We start from the raw sequence: 17,815 nt of genomic DNA, 5'->3' as shown, positions 1-17,815 counted from the left end.
GAAGGGGCCTGTGACACCCTTGGGGGTCTCATCCTCGTTGCCTCTGAGAGTGTGTGGGGGGGCCATCACTCCCCCACTGAGCCACACAGACCTGACCTTGCATCTTGGCTCAGATACCTACCAGCTGGGTGACCCTGGGCAGCTCGGGTGACTTCTCTGAGCCTCAGTTTCCACCTTGTGCTAACAATACCTAATGGTATTAACAAGGTTGTAGCCAGGGGTGAGTAGTCTTGAGTGTGAATGCACATGGCTTCCTTAATTACAGATCCCTGGTCTGACCCCCTCCTTGTAACAGGGGTGGAGGCGAAGGCCTGGCCGGTGTGCTCTGCCCGGGGGGCCTCTGCACACAGTGGGAGTTTAGACATTTGGTGTCTGACAACCACGTATGTGAACTGTCCTCCCAGAACTGACTCAGTTCCTGCCAGGCTAGGAGCGGCATCAGGAAGGGTCCCCAGGAGAAACGTGGGCCTCTGCACCAGTCCGGGCTACTAGCACAGCCTTCTGGGGCCAGCGCCTCACTTCTGGGTGCACCCCGCACAATGGACATAGGTGGGAGGGCCCCTCGCATCAGGTTCAAGTCAGGGGGTGGGTGGGCGGAGCCCAGCCCAGGGTGCAGCTCTCCGTCACTTGGGTTGACTTTCCGGGTGCTGGAACTGCAAACAGGCTTTCGTAACCCACCCCAGGGGCTGGCTTCCCATCAAACAATTCATTATGCACTTAGATGGTGCAGGGTTTTCATGGCTTCCTAACACAGACGAGTCTCTGATGCCTGATAAAAGATTCTGCTAAAGACACCAGCTGAGAAGCTCATTATCTGGGGAAAGCCAAAACTGCTCACTCAAGACAAAGCGGCTTCCATCGCGGCAGGCGGGGAGGCAGTGCCGGGGAAGCCGCAAGCGGGCGATGGCTTCCGTGCAGGGCGGGGAAACATGAGTGCGTCACTCTGTCATCAAGTGCTTCATATCTGGGCCTGTCCCCGGAACAAGGGCAGTGACCCAGACCCTAAGAGTCTGGGGGCTGTAAGGAGGCCAGCCGGCCCGAGCGGGGGAACACGGGACCACGCCAGTACAAACCCAAGACGGACTGACTTGCAGGGCAGCCTGCAAGTCGCACCACCCAGATGTACCCCCGAGGCACCCCTGAGCGCTGTGGACAAAGGTCTGCGCTTGCGGAGCGCAGGGAGCCGAGCGCCTGAGGGCGGTGCGGCCCAGCAGCGTGGGAAGAGGGGCACCTCCTCCCCGCGGGCCCCGGGGAATGGACTCCTCAGGCTTCCTCCTGCACCCCCGAGGCCCCACACCAGCGTGTGGGTGGTGGGTGTGGTCTACTCTCCCCACAGGGACCGCCCACAGTCCACGTGAATCAGGCATGGGGCAGGTCTCTGATGGCCACAGTCTCACGGGGGGCTCCAACCTCCACCTTCCCACCCTGTTCTCGGCCTACAGCCTAGTCCCGACTCCTGGCCTTGCTCTGGTTGGATGCCGTTGGTTTGGAGGCTGCACACCCATACTGCGCATTGTTTCTGGCCAGCCTGATAGCCTGCCTGAGCCATCTTCTCTGATGTGGGCCGCCGCCTCTGAGGGGGCCCCCATTTCCCCATACCTCGCCTCTCTGGTCTCCTTGCTCCCAGCGTGCCCCTTCTGGGGGCTGTCCGTGGGAGGACACTGTTGCAGTCAGACCTGTGTCTGCAGGGTGGACGCCTAAAAGCGCACACGTCTTGGCAGAAAAAATCACCAAGCAGGAGGAAGAAGGGCCCAGAAACACAGGTAAGCATACAATCTCTGCCAGAACGGAGAGACCCGCCCAGCTCCCAGTCACTGCAAAGTGGCTTCCAGAACCCCGTGGAAAGCGGTGACCCCCAAGGCTGTGCCTCTCAGTTTATAGACTGTGGCTACTCATTTGGCTACTGTCAGGTTGGCATGACCCATGGCAGGCTCATCTTTCAGCTTTTCTGGCTAAGGGAACCCATGACGCCAGTCCTCCACCTGCATGCCTTCGCCTGCGGTTACTGGGCCCTGATCCCGTTGCTTCTGAGTGGCGCACTAGGGGAAAGAGCCGCAGATCAGCATGGCAGCCTTGTCCCCAGTGTGTGCAGAGCCACCTGCTCAGCTTAAGGCCCTGGCTGTCCTCGCCTAGGCCCGAAGCACCTGCAAGCCTCCATCAGGATTCCGCACCCCACTCTGGTTCCCACCAGACGACTACGAAGAGGGCAGGAGGCTGTGGGAAATGCCCCGAAGCCACCAAGTAGTGGTGCCCTGGTCTGTCAAGCACCCTGGCCACCACCTACTCGGGGACTGTGGTGCCGGCGACAGGGAGCCACTTCCCTGTGCCAACTGGTGCGGGCGGGCACTTACGTTGATCATAGCATTTGAGGTGATGCGGAAGAGGGTGGCCCGCTCATTCACGACCTTCAGCTTCTCACTGCTCTCACAGGGGATTTTGAGGCTGTCCAGCTCGCTCAGGGAGCGCTGGAGCGCAGCGCCGTGCTTGGCGATGAGGTCATTGCATGTGCTGAGGTCGTCCAACTTCAGGGAGAGGCCCTTGATGGTGCGGCGTAGCTCGCTCTTGTCAGCTGGAGAGGCAGTCTCGTCGTCGTCGTCCCCAGAGTCATCTGTGGAAGGAAAAAGAATTGCCACGGTTATTAACTGACCAAACACAGCACCGAGAAGCCCACAGGGCCTGGGCCCAGGAGGAAGCAGCAGATAGAGCCACTCAAAACAGAGTGCCCTAGACGGTGCCGACTGCTGCTCCCGGCCGGCCTTCCAGGGCACAGGCCCTCCCGTCAGTGGGAGCTCGACAGACAGTGCCTGCCCCGCGCTTTGGAGAGGGCCAGCCTCCACGCACCCGCCTCCACGCAGGGCACCAGCCCCCTAAGCTGCGCCCCACAGACCTGGGTGGACGGTGCTGGGTGGATGGAGATTGTGGCGAGGAGCAGCTCCTGTCACAGATCAGAGACCCCGGATGAAGGCCGGCTCCTTTCCCCACACCACGGGCCCAGCCTAAGCCGACCCCTAGTTTCCCGCCGGCCTCACTCTGCCCTATGCTCTACACCCACACCCGGCCACGCCGAACTGCCCTGTTCCCCGCACCACCTGAGTGCTCAGGCGTGGGGCCTTTCCCACTGTGTCCTCACTGCCTGGAACCTCCTCTTCCCTCCTCCACCTCCTCAGAGGCCTCACCCCTACCCAGCCCCAGCCCAATGCCCCCTATCTTCAAAGTCTGCCCGAAGACCCCCGGGCCAAAGTCATCCCCCCCCATTCCCTTCTGCCCCGGGCCATCCTCCTACAGGTCCCCACCCATCCCCCCTGCACGAGCAAGGCCGTTCTATTTATCAAATGCCTTTTGTCCAGACACAGGCCATGGCACCTCCATGGCCTCGTCCAGGTAGGGATGATACGACCCCCCAGGGACAGACAGGTAGCTGAGGATCAGACAGTCAGGACCCAGGCCACCCGGTTAGTCTGCCTCCACAGCCACGCTCTTCATGCCAGGCTGCTGGGGCCTCTGTGCGCGGGCCAGGCGGGCACCCCTCTCCTCCAGGCCGATCCCTCTCACCTCTCACAGGGCCACCTGGGTGCCCTCAGGGTGGCCCTTCTTGGAAGTCCGGGGTGCCTGGAGCCCAGCCCGCTGCCAGCCTTGCCTCTGTTCAAAGGGTCGCAGGGTGGGGGGGACTTCGGGGCGGGGGGCGCACTGCCGCGGGTGGGGGAGTGGGCAGCGGGCCAGGGTTTGCTGCTGCTGTCGCACGGGGCACACGACCGTAAAGCGGCCGCTGGCATGTGAGTGCCAGAGCCTGTAACTGCCAGGGGGGGGTTCTGAAATGTCTTGTTTCAGAAATAATCAGCACAAAACTTTTTTTCTTTTTCTTCTTATTTTTTTTGTAAAGGAAATCTGTAACCCAAGATACACAAATTTTTAAAAAGGCACATACTGTGAGGGAACAGATTTCTTCCCAAGGCAGACAGGGTGCGTGGGGGTGGCCATGGCTGAGTGACGACTCTGAGCATGCCCTGAGCTGGTGGCGGTGCCAGGACAGCGAGCAGCATGGGGCCCGAGTGGGCTGGAGGCTGGGGGTGCAGTCTCCACTGGGGCCGTGGGCCAGCATCCAGGCTTGGGGCACGGGCTCTCCTGCTTCCCGCTCCAGCCAGCCCAGCGACGGCTCAGAAATGACCAGGTGTCTGCAGACCACACGGGCTGTACCAGCCCCGAGCCACTCGCTTGATCAGCGTGAATGCTGAGCCTCACGGTGGTCAGCAGAGAGGGAGAGGTAAGAAAATGCACGTCCTCAGACACTAAGCCACCCGTTTCGGGCACTGCGGTTAAAGGGGGCGGAGCCAGATCCGAATCCAGGTCTGTGGAGCATCAGAGCCTGGGCTCTTGGTTACAATGTAATCTCCCAACACCTTGCCCGGTTCACCATGTATCACAGCCAGAACCCGACCAGTCAGAGCAGGGGCTGCTGTACACAGGGAGGGCCGTGTGGGGACAGCCTGAAAGGGACCCCCCCACCCACACCGTGCTCTAAGCAGGAAGCACAACTAGTCTACTTCTGAGCATCTGCCTGTGTGGTGGGCAGAGGTGGGTAACCACATTTCTAGTTAACTTGTTAATAAGCAGCTCTTAGGGTCCAAGTTCAGGTCCGGCGGAACTTGTTCTGCTCCCAAGTCATGGGCCGTGCTGTTGGGGGAGGGATGGGAAGAATCTTGGGTCAGCGGTTACTGACCAGCACAGTGTGTTCTATGGGGATGGGCAGGAAGAGTCTCTCCCAGAGGGACAGTGAGATCGGGAGGAGGAGGGAGGGAGGGAGGGCAGGTGCATGGGGTGGGGCAAGAGAGAGGGAGGGGGTGGGTGAGTGAAGGAATGAATGATCCTGGGCGTCTCACCGGAGGCCTGTCCAGGGGGCCTCAGCGGCATGCACGGAGAGGGCGAGTCACACACGGGAGGGCAGCGTCTGGAGAAGGGCCTGAGCAGTAGGGACGAAGCACTGAGGAGCTAGTTGGAGGGGGGGTTGGAAAAGGGCCTCTGGCTCAGCAGAAAAGCCCTCATCCCTTGGCAAGAGGGGGAGTGTGGGTGCTTGAGCAGAGATCCATGGGAAAGATGAGACCGGTGGCAAGTGGCAGGCTGAGCAGACTGAAGGGACAAAGAGGCCAGAGGCCTGGCCGGGCCAGAGTAGCCACAGGAGGCCAGGGGCTGGAAAGAACAGGACGTCTGAACCGAGCCCAGAAGTGCTGATGGCAGCACCCACCCAGCTTCAAGGCCATGACCGTGTAGTGACAACCACACTCCCAGGCAGTCCCCATCCCTGGCCAGTGCTCGAGGACAGGGCCTAGCTGCCATGTGGCCTAGCTGCCACGTGGCCTAGCTGTTCACTTCCCCACAGTGTCATGGGCTGTTCAGACTCAGACTGAGTGCAGCGCCGTGAACCCCCCACTCAGGCCTGGGCGGAAGCCGAGCTGAACCATGAAGGGGCCTCTGGCTCTGACACGATGAACTCTGACCACGTCGAGTCTCCAGGTCTCAGTCTGGGGTCAGGGGTCCTTGCAAAGAGCAAACTCACGTTAGAAAGAGAGATGAAACTCATTATTAGAGATGGAAATAAAACTACTGTGACACCACTCGAATTAGAAAAATGAATGGCACTGAATTAGCTTCGGCTTTCTGAAGGATAAGCCAGCAGCCACCCCTCAAGAGCCACAGAAACGGCTCTTCTACTTCCGTGGCCCGCTTCTTCCTTTGATGGGGGGACTCTACTGGGGGGGAGTTTGGGCCAAAGGAAGGCAAACACGTGTATGCACAAGGCTGTTTGGGTCTGTGGCTCTCAAGCTTACTTACGGCCTCGGGGGTTCTCAAGCGTGTAGGACCCCGCCTGTCCCCTCTGTTCAATCCACATCGCCACGGCACAGCAAACACTAACCTATCCACAAATGTCAAATCCTATCGAAATTCTGCAACTCTGTTAATACAAGAATTGCAGCAACTGAAATCTAGGGCCAGGTCAAAGCCACGCTCCTGGGCCACAGAGGAGCCCCCTGACCGCCTCAAAGCCCCTGTGAAGGCCACGACTTAGTACACTGACAGCCCTTGGGGGAGGGGGCTGCCAGGGTGTCCTGGTGGCATAAAAATACGGTGGTCAGAGCAATCAGGCTTGAATGCCTGAGTTCCCGGTTCACGCTGGACTCTGCTGCTCTGTGGGGCTGTCTCCCCACTCTGGGCCTTGGAATCCTCACGGGTACAGCACGAACAGCAACGCCCGCCACGCGGGGCTGGGAAGCACCTGCGCGTCAGGCCGGCCGCAGGTGGTGGGATCAGCAGCCGCTGCCGCCACACTGAGGGTCCCTGCACATCTGGCCTGGGAAACAAGATCCAACCCTGGGAGAAGCACACCCTGGTTTTCAGGTGCTGGCGGAACTCAGTGCCTCTCCATTACCTCCTAGACAATGCCGGTCCTTTCAAGAAAGGAAGTCCACCCAAGCACCGGGAGGGTGACATGTTTCATCAGCCAGGACCCAGCGCAGACCTGGGCTTGGCCCCAGCCAGGTTTCCGTGGAGACTGGGAAGGAGCCAGTGGCTCCCCAGCAGGTGGCGTCTTGCATGCGGCCAGGGGTTAAACCAGGAGTGGGGGGTGGGGGTGGGGGTGGGGGTGGGGGTGGGAAAGCGGTATTGTTGAAGTGCTGTGCCCCAGAGGAAGGGGGCGAGAGGGCCCCAGGCTCAGAGCCATGGTGGCTGCTTAGTCTCCGCTGCCTGTCCCGCAGGGTGGCTGTGGAGAGCATCAGAGAATGTTCTACTTTTCCGGGCCCCTCCTTCTTAGCTGCTGCTCTGTCTCTGTTCAGAACAACTGGTAGAGCTTTGGGGGAGGCAGACTTTGGCCCTCAGATAAAGGACAAGTCTCTCACCCAGTCCTCACTGTCTTCTGCTCCACTCAACTTCTCCCATTTCCTTCAGTTGCGGTCAGCTGATACAAGGGTAGCAAGAGCGTTCTGGCAGCCTCTTGGGCCGTCAGGTGACACCAGTCATGGAAAGGCCAGGCTGAACCCAAGAGGGCGGACTGGCCCCTGAACTCCCTCCAGAGCACGGGCGACTTCAGCTCATGCCCACTGCATCCAGGCCCATGCCTTTGCTTTCAGACGGGGAACACTAAGGCCCAGACAGAGGAGAGGGGCTTGGTCAAGGTCAGACACCGAAGCAGCAGCAATGGCTACTGTAATTAGCTTTTACAGAGCCCCTACTCTGTCAGATATGGCCTAGACCTTGGGCGGGCTCTTTCCAAATGGCTAAGATGCATTTGCTGCGGGCTCTGAGCCTGGGACCCAGGGCAGATGACCCAGATACCTTTCCCAGGCGGGGAGTCCGTGGCGGGGGGAGGGGAATACCGCTTTATGCCCCGGCCTCTGATCACATGCCACGCACCAGCCGCTGCCATCAGGAGCCCACAGCGCTGGGGGGCACTCGGATCTGCAGGGGCAGGGTGCTGGGGCTCACTTTCTCTCTCAGCACAGCAGAGGGGCAGGCAGGAGAGGACAGGGGACTACTTTTACTGGGCAGCAGGTGTGGGCAAAGGGGCCAGTGAAAGGACCCCAAAGTGTACGTGGCCCCTGTCCTTTGCTCGGTGAGGATCTTTCTGCCCATCCTCCCTGTCGAAGCTCGGTCCTTTCAGCGGGCTCATCTTTCCCCTTCCCTCCAGGACAGGCCCTGTCTCACTGGGCAGGGCCCCTCACTGCCTGCCTCCACTGACCTCCCTGCCGTCAATGGCTCCGCTTCACTCATCTGGCTTCTGGCTGGCTCTGCAGCAGCTCAGGAAGCAAGCTCTGGGAAAGGCCGCTTCCCACCGTCCAGCGATGAAGCAGGTGTTTGAGAGGGCAGCGTCCTAACCTTGCACCCTTAGCACCCCCATTTTACAGGTGAGGAAACTGAGGCTCAGAGCAGGATGGGTCCCATGTGTGTGAGTGGCGGAGCTGGGGTGTCACGTACCCTGCGCCGCCATCATGGCCGGTTCCCCCAGTGCAGGCCACACGGAGGGGGAGCTCTGTGCGGCCAGCCTGGGAGGTGCTCGGTAAGGCCAGGAGAGGCCGCCCTGGCTTCTGTGAGACCGTGCACGGACTTCCAGTCTGGGGCGCGTGCCCACCCTCACCCTGCACGATGATTTCTCTTTTTCGCAGGACTAATGCAAGCATCTCAAAGTCTTGCCCTCTCCCTGCTGACCTGCATCATCTCCCTCCCCCTCCGAGACTGCCAGGCATGCCAAGAGGAGGACAGAGCCAGAAGGTCCGTGCTGGGGAGCCCTAGAGACCCTGCCACCTTGTGCCCTCATCTCCACAAGAGGGCTGAGGCTCAGGGCAGGCGGCGTGTGGGCCAAGACCACCAGAGTCAGGTGGGAGCCCATATCCGCACATTGCTGGCCTCCAAGGGCATGGTTCACTGAGGACAGTGACTCCTGGGAAGCTAACTGGAGGAAGGACAGGAGAGCTGGAGGGGGCAAGATGAGGGCCCCCAGTGGGAGGCAAGCAGCAGGGGGCTTTTGCCTCCCCATCCTCCCCCCCATCCTCCCACGGGTATCGCTCATGCCTGCTTTGCAAAGGACCAGCCGCTGTCCTGCCGCGCCTCCCCGCAGGGCTGCCAGGGCCATCCTTCTGAACTCCCGCCACGCTTCCTCAGCCCGCGCTCTGTGCGCCGCTGCTCCTGGCGTGCTTCGGACACTCGGATCAGACCGCCACAGCAAAGCGGCTAAGCATGGGGGCTCTGCCGTCCGCGGTGCCTGTGGCTTCTGAAACGAGGACACGGGACCTGTTAGACGGAGACGCAGACTCTGCCCTTCAGCTTGCCCAGAGGGCATGCACCTTGGCATGAGAATGACTTCTCGGTAACTGCAGGAGAGCTCGGCCTGACATTCCTTGGCCAGTGGCACTCCCAAGCTCCAGACGGCGGAACACGAAAGAACAAACCGACCCGGCCTCTGAGGCAGACTCGGAGCTCGAGACCAGGGGCAGGCAGCTCTGGGGACAGTGGGACCCTGTGAAACCAATGGGCCAGGCTATTCTCAGACACCACCATTTCTAGAGAAGTACTGATTCCTAAAACACCCATCAGTTTTCACCAGCTACACACAAGAATGAATTCTTTTTGTGAGAAGAGAATATATCCTGGGGCACTGGGTGGCTCAGTCAGTGGGGCCTCGGACTCTTGATTTCCCCTCAGGTCATGATCTCAGGGTTGTGAGATCGAGCCCCACGTTGGGCTCTGTGCTGGGTGTGGTGAAGCCTGCTTAGGATTCTCTCTCTCCCTCTCTCTCCTCCCCTCCCCCACCTGCTCTGTCTAAAAAACAAAACAAAACAAAAACAAAAAAAACAAAGAAGAGAATAAATCCATAAAACTCAAGTTGCCAGTATTACAAGGCAGCAGTCGCAACTGTCTGTCCATCTTGGCCAGGCCAGCAGAGTCTGGCAGTGGCCTTTCATCCATGGCAAGCTCTCCCAGTGTATGAGTTTCCAACCTTTAGTTGCCATACTGGCTTGGCTAGTCCTCCCCCTCCCCCCCATTCATGTCCTTCCTGGAACTTCAGAATGTGACCATATTTAGAAGGGTGGTTACAGATACAATTGGTTAAGATGAGGTCATACTGGAATAGGTTGGCTCCTTAATATGACTGATGTCCTTATAAGAAGAGGAGTAAAGACACCAAAATACACGTGATTACAGAGAGAGAAACTGGAGGGACGGATGTGTTCACAAGCCAAAGAATGCCAAGGGCTGTTGGCAACACCAGAAGCTGAGAAAGGCCTGGAACAGATTCTCCTCTAGGCCCTCAGAGGGCACGGCCCGGCCAACACCTTGATTTCAGATTTCTGGCCTCCAGAGCTGTGAGAGGATAAGCTTCTGTTCAGTTTGTGGTCATTGGTGACGGCAGCCCTAGGGAATGAAAACGGTGGCTTAAAACCCTCATTTGTCACCTAACAGTTGTGGAGGTCACAAGCTGTAAAATCAAGGGGTTTTAGGGCCCTGAAATCAGGGCTAAGGTCAGGGCTCGTTCCTCCTGGAGCCTTCTGTGTCTTCTCTGGTGTGTGGAGGCGGCCCCATCCTCACAGCCAACAGAGTAGTGTCTCCCTGACCCTGACCCTCCGGCCTCCCTCCTAGAAGGATGCTTGTGATGGCAGCGGGCCTGCTGGAGAGTCCAGAGAGCATCCCCATCTCAGCGTCCTTAATAACGTCTGCAGGGTCCCTCTGCCATATACGGTAGCCTGTGCACAGGCTCTGGGGATCAGGACTTGGACGTCTTTGGGGGCCATTATTCGGCTCCACACCAGGGCTGTGGCTGAGCTAGCCTGCCATGGATGGTCACGTTTGATTTACTGCCCTGGGGTGTGGTCCCTGGACACTCTCCCGTTAAACCGGAGACCCCTCCCAGGGCACAGAGACCGCACAAGTCCTTGTGTACCCCCCTCAAAGCCTGGCACACAGGTCTTCCTACCGCTCAGAGAGGAGCTGGGGTCTGGGCCCGGCAGTCCTGCCTCGACTGCACGCGGCCTGGGGTAAGTGCGTTCATCCACATGGGTGGGGATATCCACACCTGCTCTGGAAAAGGATCGAAGTGCCCGGTGTGCGGCCAGTGCAGAGCCGGGACTTACTGGTCCCTGCCCACCCGGATCCTGGTCATCCTTATCGCTACAGCTCACTTTTGCACAGAACCAGCCTTGAGCTTGCTCTAAACGGTAGAGGCCGGGAGCCACAGGGAGTCCCAGTGTGTTGGCCGCGCCCCGGCCCCGGCTCCCCACTCGAGGCGCTCCTCAATGCCTTTCACAGCCAGCTCAGCCTGAGGAGCCCACTGGGGGCCCACACCAGGGCTGGGACCTTGTTTCACCCTCTTTTACCGGGGGGACTCCTGGGAAGGAGTGGGTTGCCATGGAAACACGACAGTGGAGCCAGGTAGGCTATTTTTAGAAGTACAGCATTTTTTCTTTCATCTTTGGAGGAAAATGGATCAGGTTTCTGGGTGGGGAAGCCCTGTCAGGGGGCAGCAAACGCAAGCTCGGAGCCAAGAAACCAAAAGGCAGCACAGACTGGTGTGGAGGGGGCAGGGAGACATGGCGGGGATGTGGGAGTCAGAGGCCCTGGGCTCCCCCCATTTTGTACTGTTTCTTGCTTATTTCTCTGGGGAGCCTGGCTTTGCCCTCATCTGCCCATTAGCTCCTGGGAGTCAAGGCACAAGATGGCCAAGGGACCCCTCCCCTCACACACTGTGCTGGAGATAAGTGAGTGCAGCTCTGGCTGGGGAGGGGCCTCACGACAGCCAAGGTCAAGGCCAGGGGAAGCCCAGCGCTCACCCTGCCTTCTGCACCTGCACCCAGCTACTAGGCTGCATGAGTTGTGTGTGTGTGTGTGTGTGTGTGTGTGTGTGTGTGTGTTATGGGGGTGCTGAGATGGGTCCTGACTGCAGAGCGAGGGGCAGACCTGTGGGGGTGGTGGGACAAGCACAGGGGCCCCAGCAGGGTCCTGAGCAGGAACTCCCCCACGCCCCACGCCCCATGCCCAGCAAGGCCCACGGCAGCATCTGCCATTGCCCCATCTTCTTTCTCCTTCCTGGCTCTTCAGCTCACCCTGTGGCCCCTGTAGACACTTCACAGCCTCAGTGCTTTTCCACTTCGGCTTTATTCCTTAGATTTCTTTCCCCCTCTACTCCGTCCAGCAGATGGCTACTCCCCCGAGGCCCAGGACACACGTTGTCTCAATGTCTGTATGTCCTTGCTCACCCCCAGGTGCCGTCCTGGCCTTCCACAGGGAGAGTAGTGAAGGCTCCCACCCCTGGCACGGCTGGGGGGAGCCTGCATTAGTGCGGCCTGTGACCCTGCTGTGCCATGGCCGCTGACGGGCACTTCCATCACCAGCAGGACTCACCCCGGCCCAGTGGTACCCTGTTGGGCCAGCAGCATGGTTAATGGGGACAGGCACTGTTCCCTTCCCTCCCTCCGTGGCCACACCTCCCTGGGGCTCCCAGAGGCCCCACGGGAGGGCTTTCAGTCCATCCTGAGCCAGAAGGACTCTGCCCAGGGAGGGCATCCTAGTATTTTGTGGTCTGGCTGTGCGAAGACACACCCCACTGCAGGGCCTCTGGGAAGACACAGACATATGGGTATCAGCTTCAAGTGAGAACCACGGGGGTGCTGCACTCCTGGCAGAAAACAGCCATTTCCAATCTACAGCGTTAGCGCCTCAAAATTGCAATTACAGCCGGTTTGGTGACTTTTATTTGGATTTCGGGAGGTTTGTTAAGCTGCCGGAATTTGATCGCAGAATCCAATCAGCCGGCTGCTGAGAACGGAGAGAAACGGGCCCTGAGGCAGGTCTACCGGATGTCGAGTGACTTCGCTGGGTCTGAGAATGAACAGCACGGCTGCTCAGCGGCTGCCTACTCGGAGCTTCCATATGTTGTGTCATTCCCACGTACAGCACGGTAGGCGGCAAGAATCACATCCCAAAGAGGGAAGGGTGACATGGAAAGTTAAGGAACGTGCCCAAGACCCCAAGGCTCCTAAGAAGGGAGCTGGAATGGGCGGTGTGGTCTTTGCAGAGAGCCTGGTGGCACCCGCCGCTCCATACCCCCTGCAGCCCATGCCTAGCAGGTGGCACTGGTCCTCTGCCTGCCCTGGAGGAGGACCTGTCAAGGCACTGCCCCACTCAGGCCAGGCAGAGAGGAAGGCTGAGACGTCTCTGAGTGCTGTTGAGATAACAGGGAGCTGGAGACCTCTGACAGAGAAGGGGCTCAGGAGCCCCTGGATGACACTGTTGGAGAGGGGACTTCTAGTCTGGGCTGGAGTGGGACCCCCAGGGGCTTCTGGGAGGAGGTGGCTGCCTTCCAGACGCATGCACTGAGGGAGGGTGACACCGCAGGGCGAGGAGGGGGCAGGGGCACCAGGCTGGAGCACTGAGTATGAGCACCCCTAAAGTGCAGTGCTTGAGGCAGGTCAAGGGGCTCGGTCCTGGGGAGTGAAGCACGTGGACCAGGTCAGATGGGACAGGGAGCCACCTAGGGCTGGTGGCACTGGGAGTGGCCACCAAGGCACTGCCAGTCCTTCCTGACTGGGGAACTCAGAAGGAAAGCAGGTCTGCCTTCCCCAAAGTAGGTCCTGTGGGACACCAGTCCTGTATAGAGCTCTGCAAAAAGGGAATCAGTGATGATTTAAAAAAAAAGAAAAAAAGAAAAAAAAAAAAGCTTTGAAAAATAGGATGACTGCTGTCCCTCCCCAGGGGGCAGGTGACTGAACAGTCAGAGAAGCTTGGACTTGAAGGCACCGGAAAGCGTGTCAGGATCTACGTGGGTGGAAAAATCAGATAGCAATAAATAATGAGCTGTGAGCCCCCGGCAGGCAGACAGAAAGCACAAGGCAGAGCAGCACCGCCGTCCTGGCCTTGGGTCTGAGGCTCATCTTCCGTCCCCTTTCTCTGGTGACCAGCGCAGGCTGTGTTGAGGGCATCAGGGACCTGGTGAGACCGCATCTGGGCTCTCTGGCAACTTCCCCTGGAGAGGGGTACAGCGGTGACACCCTAACCAGGGACAGCTATCAGCAAGGCCAAGGGCCGGCGCCTGAGGGATGCATCCCCCACGCCTCATACAGAACCTGGGCTTGCTTCCATCTTCCAGAGCTACAAGGGGCAGACCCCTCGTCCCACAGACACATCTGTGGCAGCCGAATCTCCCATCTTCCCAGGCAAAAACAGTCCCCGGGCCCCCTTGACTGGCTACAGACTCCAGCAAGCAGAAGGCTGGCAAAAGGGGCGCCTGGGTGGCACAGCGGTTAAGCATCTGCCTTCGGCTCAGGGCGTGATCCCGACGTTCTGGGATCAAGCCCCACATCAGGCTCCTCCGCTGGGAGCCTGCTTCTTCCTCTCCCACTCCCCCTGCTTGTGTTCCCTCTCTCGCTGGCTGTCTCTATCTCTGTCAAATAAATAAATAAAATCTTTAAAAAAAAAAAAAAAAAAAAGAAGGCTGGCAAAAATCCCCAAGGGCGAAGAAACCCATCTCCTTTCCTCTCACTGGAGGGGGCTGGGGCACAGGGTCAAGGCCACAAGCCACAGTGAAGAGTGAAACATAAGTCCACGCGAGTGACAGGAAGCCCACAGAGCCTGGTGCCTCCCCGACGTGGCAGAAGGTTGTGACCAAGAACCACACAGTATTCTCAGGACGATGAACAGCCCTGGAAGCAGGGCCCACCTCCTCCAGGGAAATAAACACTGGTGCAGAGACGGGACATAAAAATAGAGGCGCGTGTTCCAATTACGGCAGCCGCTGTGAGGCTGAGGACACCCTGCTGCTCACAGCCGCCTCCACCCGGCAGAGTGCCCGGCCTACCGTTAGCTTTCACTCTCACCTGGGGTTCCAGGGGGGTCTCCCTGAAGGAATGGGGTGCCGTTCAGGGTCAAGCCCTGCAGGGAGCTGACCCCTCCCAGGGCCTCTGGTTCATTCGCCTGCCTTGTCTGGGTTGGAGTCTCACCCCAGGTTCGCAAGGTGCACAAGCGGGTTGTTCCCCAGCCACCCCGAGGCGGGTGCATGAGGGCCGGGCCCCGGGCTACTGCAGCCCACTCCCCCAGAGTGAGCTGACGGGGGCAAGGAGCTGCAGCTTTTACCCGAGCCTGGTTAACGGGCATGAGACCAACGAGAAGGATCCTTAATGGACAAAAAGGAGTGTTTCCTTTCGCTCGACGCAAACATGCATCTCAAGGCCAAAGCCAGGGGAACTCAATTCTAAAGCCGGGCCTGGCAACCCACACGTGAGAACCCACTGATCTGCCCCAGACGGCGCCACTGCTGTTGAGCAGGTCGCTGGAAACTACTAGGTTACATTTTCCTGGCCTGAAGACAGCCACGGCTGCTTCTCCTCTGAAACCATCTCACGTCCATGTAATCACATAAAGAACTTTCCACGTGCAGCTGCCTCTGGGCGTCCACGACAAGGAGTGAGCCGAGGTAGGGCCCCGGGGTGGGGAGAAGGGTCCCATCACCTAGGAGCCATGTCTGCCTGGTTGGTTGGTCCTCCTGTCCCAAGCCAGGCACACAGGAAGTGCCAACTGGGAGCCTGTCGAATGAATGGACGGCAGCGTGCGGGCGTGAGTGGTGGGGAGGATCATGGTGCTTTGGGATTAGGAGAAGTCCAAGTTCAGGGTTTTCCTTGACGCCGCCCCCGGCTCTCGAGCTACCACAGGAATCCGAAGTGAAGTAAATCACAACCCAGTCGCCCTGTGACCCGCCCCCTTGGCCAGACCTCGCTGCACCGTTCCTGCAAAGATCCTCTTTCCCACTCTGCACACCTTCTCCAGGCACCCCGCCTCCTCTTCTGGCTGCAGGGTGGCGAGGAGGGCCCTGGCCCTGGCTGAGCTCTGCGGGAGGGAGAGGGGGAGACCCACCGTCCCCATAGAGCTGGAGTCTCAGACTGCATTCCATGGGAGGCGCCAGGCCGATTCGGGTCTTAAACAAACAAGGGGATAAAGCAGCTCCTCTCATCGAGTTGCCCAAGTAAGAGACGCTTTCCCCTGAGTCAAACGGACCTGGAATGTGTCACCACTGTGGCCTTGTACGGTTAGGTAACTGCTTAACCTCTGCTTCTTCATCTGTAAAATGGGTTCATGCCTTTAAAGTGCTCAGCACAGTGCCTGGCCTGCCGTGCGGCCACAAATACCGGCCATTATTCCCTGGCTGTAAAAACGGTCCACACTTGAGGTAGAAAAACGGAAAAGCTCTGTAGAGAAAAGCGTGAAGTAGCGAAGAAATGATCACCAGCAGTTCTCCTCCAGGTAACCTCATCTGTCTGCCTGACGCCTGTGGCGACTCCTCCCTGCCCGCTCACACGCACAGGACGGGGCTGCCTCCCTTTCCAATGCCCTGCGCGCTGGGTGGCCAAGAACACCCACAGAAGAGACCTTTCTGGGGCCAGGAGAGCGGGCGGGAACTCCCGCCGTTGGAAAGACACGTGCCCCTGCCCCACATCCTCACCAGTGCCCGGTCAGGCTGCGTCCCTGGAGGCCATCCCCGAGCCCTGCCCGGCCTGCAGAGCCTGCACGAGCAGACGTGCGTGCAGAGCAGAGGACCAGGCGGCAGAGGGGCCACCTGGGGAAGGCCTGTCTCTAATGGCAACACCAGAAAAGTACACTGGGCAGCATATGTTCAAAGAAAACGGGCACAGAGTGAGGCTGGGGTGGGGTGGGGTGGGGGGTTATTTTTGCGGAGGCAGTTTTGGCTCCCCAAAGCTCCTCTTATTCCCCTCCGAGGTCTGGGTCACTGTCCATGCAGCTGGGAGCAGCCACGTGCTCTGTATTTGTTGGTATCTGCACATCTTTCCTGGAGGACACCAAGGGCAGTGGGCGGCCCTCCCTCGTGGGGCCTTTGGGAAGCCAAAGGCGCCCTCAGGCTGCTAGGGGCGTGAGCCCCGACCCAGAACTGACGGGGAGAGGCTGATGTGAGGGTCAGTGAGGCCGAGGAAGGTATTCCTGCACCTGGAAGACTCTGAGGCCTTTCCAATTGCCAGTGCAGTTCTCTGTTTTCTTTCTCTACGTTCCCCGGTCATTAGGGAGACCGCAGGGCAGGTCCTCAGTTTAAGTGTTAGTTTGGATACCAACAGGCCGTGTGACTTCGAGCAGGTCCCTTTCCTTCCCTGGGCCTCAGTGTTTGCTCCTGTAAGAGGAAGGCCCTCTCCTGAACAGACCCACTCTCCCCTGCAAGGAAGGCCTGCCAGCTACAGTTAGGTTCACACAGGCATGCCCTCCACCCTGAGCTCCAGGCCCCGGGGCCCGTCAGGTCGTTGAGCTCTGGGAGGGGGAAGAGGAGGACATGACCGGGGAAACAACTGTCTCCTCGGATTTGACGGTTCAGCAGAACCGCTCATTTATGAAGAAGCCTCGGGAGCCAGGCCAGAGGCCAGGAGCCCCGGAGCCCCCACCGCTGTGAGATGGAGCAGAAAGCCGCCCCCCCCCCCCAAGAGTAACTGCATCCAGCCAGGTAGGCGGAACCCAGATCTGCCACCTGGGGATTCGGCCCCAGGTCTCAGATCCACAGGGGAGAGGAGGCAAAGGGGCCGAGGAAAGGTCTGCAGCAGAAAAGACTCAAGTGAATCATTCAGCGGCACCCTCTCCCCTCTGCATGGGTCCTTCCTCCATCAGTCAGTGTGGAAGCAGCTTCCACGGAGCCCATGTCCCAGCCCGGGGCCACCTCCCTGCCCTGTCGCCCCCTGTGCCCACCCCTGTTGGACTGAGGGTGGGCAGTTATCGCCCACAGTTTAGGGGGCCCTACCAGCAGGACCAAACATGTGCAAACGCCGCTGTGGCAGGGTGGCTTCCAAGGCTTGGCTTCGGGGAAAGCTACTCGAGTTGTTGCTAAAGAGAAAAATCAATCTGAAAATAATGCGGCCTCAGAAAAGTCCATATTTGGGAAGGAGGCAGCTTAACAGGAGCTTGGCCAAAGATAAATGAGGTGGGACTTTCCTTTTCCTCGGGAAGCCAGAGAGTGAAGGCCATGGCCCCAGCCTCCCCGCAGCCTCTGGCTTGACCCGCTGCCTGCCCAGCCTCCTTCAGAGGAGCACTGCTTTCTACGGGCTTCACCCTCAGGTTCTTGGCAGTTACATTTCTTACTGTAAGGTAATACACTGGTTTTTTATTTTCTAAAACAAATGAGAAATATCTACATGTGTGATCATATTGGTCAAGAAACGAAAGGTGACTGTTCCTAAAAACTGAAGGGGGGCTGTTTTCAAACTGCCAGGTCCTGGTGACTAGCGGCTGTTTCCTAGGCAGGAAATACCACCTCGGGGAGCCTTGGGGGGGAAGGGGGGGCAGGGGTGACCTG

The 17,815-nt window shown here is 59.1% G+C and overlaps 1 protein-coding gene across 5 annotated transcripts in view; it reads right to left on the bottom strand.

Moving 5' to 3' along the window:
- The window catches only part of OSBP2 (oxysterol binding protein 2), a 165,239-nt gene that overhangs the window by 28,517 nt on the left and 118,907 nt on the right, over positions 1-17,815 (bottom strand). For all 5 annotated transcript variants that reach the window (XM_045791376.2, XM_045791373.2, XM_045791374.2 and 2 more), the window contains exon 3: positions 2,352-2,608. In XM_045791376.2, the coding sequence (XP_045647332.2) occupies positions 2,352-2,608 (257 nt within the window). The remainder of the gene's footprint in view (positions 1-2,351; positions 2,609-17,815) is intronic.

This window comes from Ursus americanus, chromosome 30 (assembly GCF_024610735.1).
Source record: "Ursus americanus isolate L20-20 chromosome 30, mUrsAme1.1.p, whole genome shotgun sequence".
Taxonomy (NCBI): domain Eukaryota; kingdom Metazoa; phylum Chordata; class Mammalia; order Carnivora; family Ursidae; genus Ursus; species Ursus americanus.
This window is presented reverse-complemented; position numbering and strand designations above follow the sequence as displayed.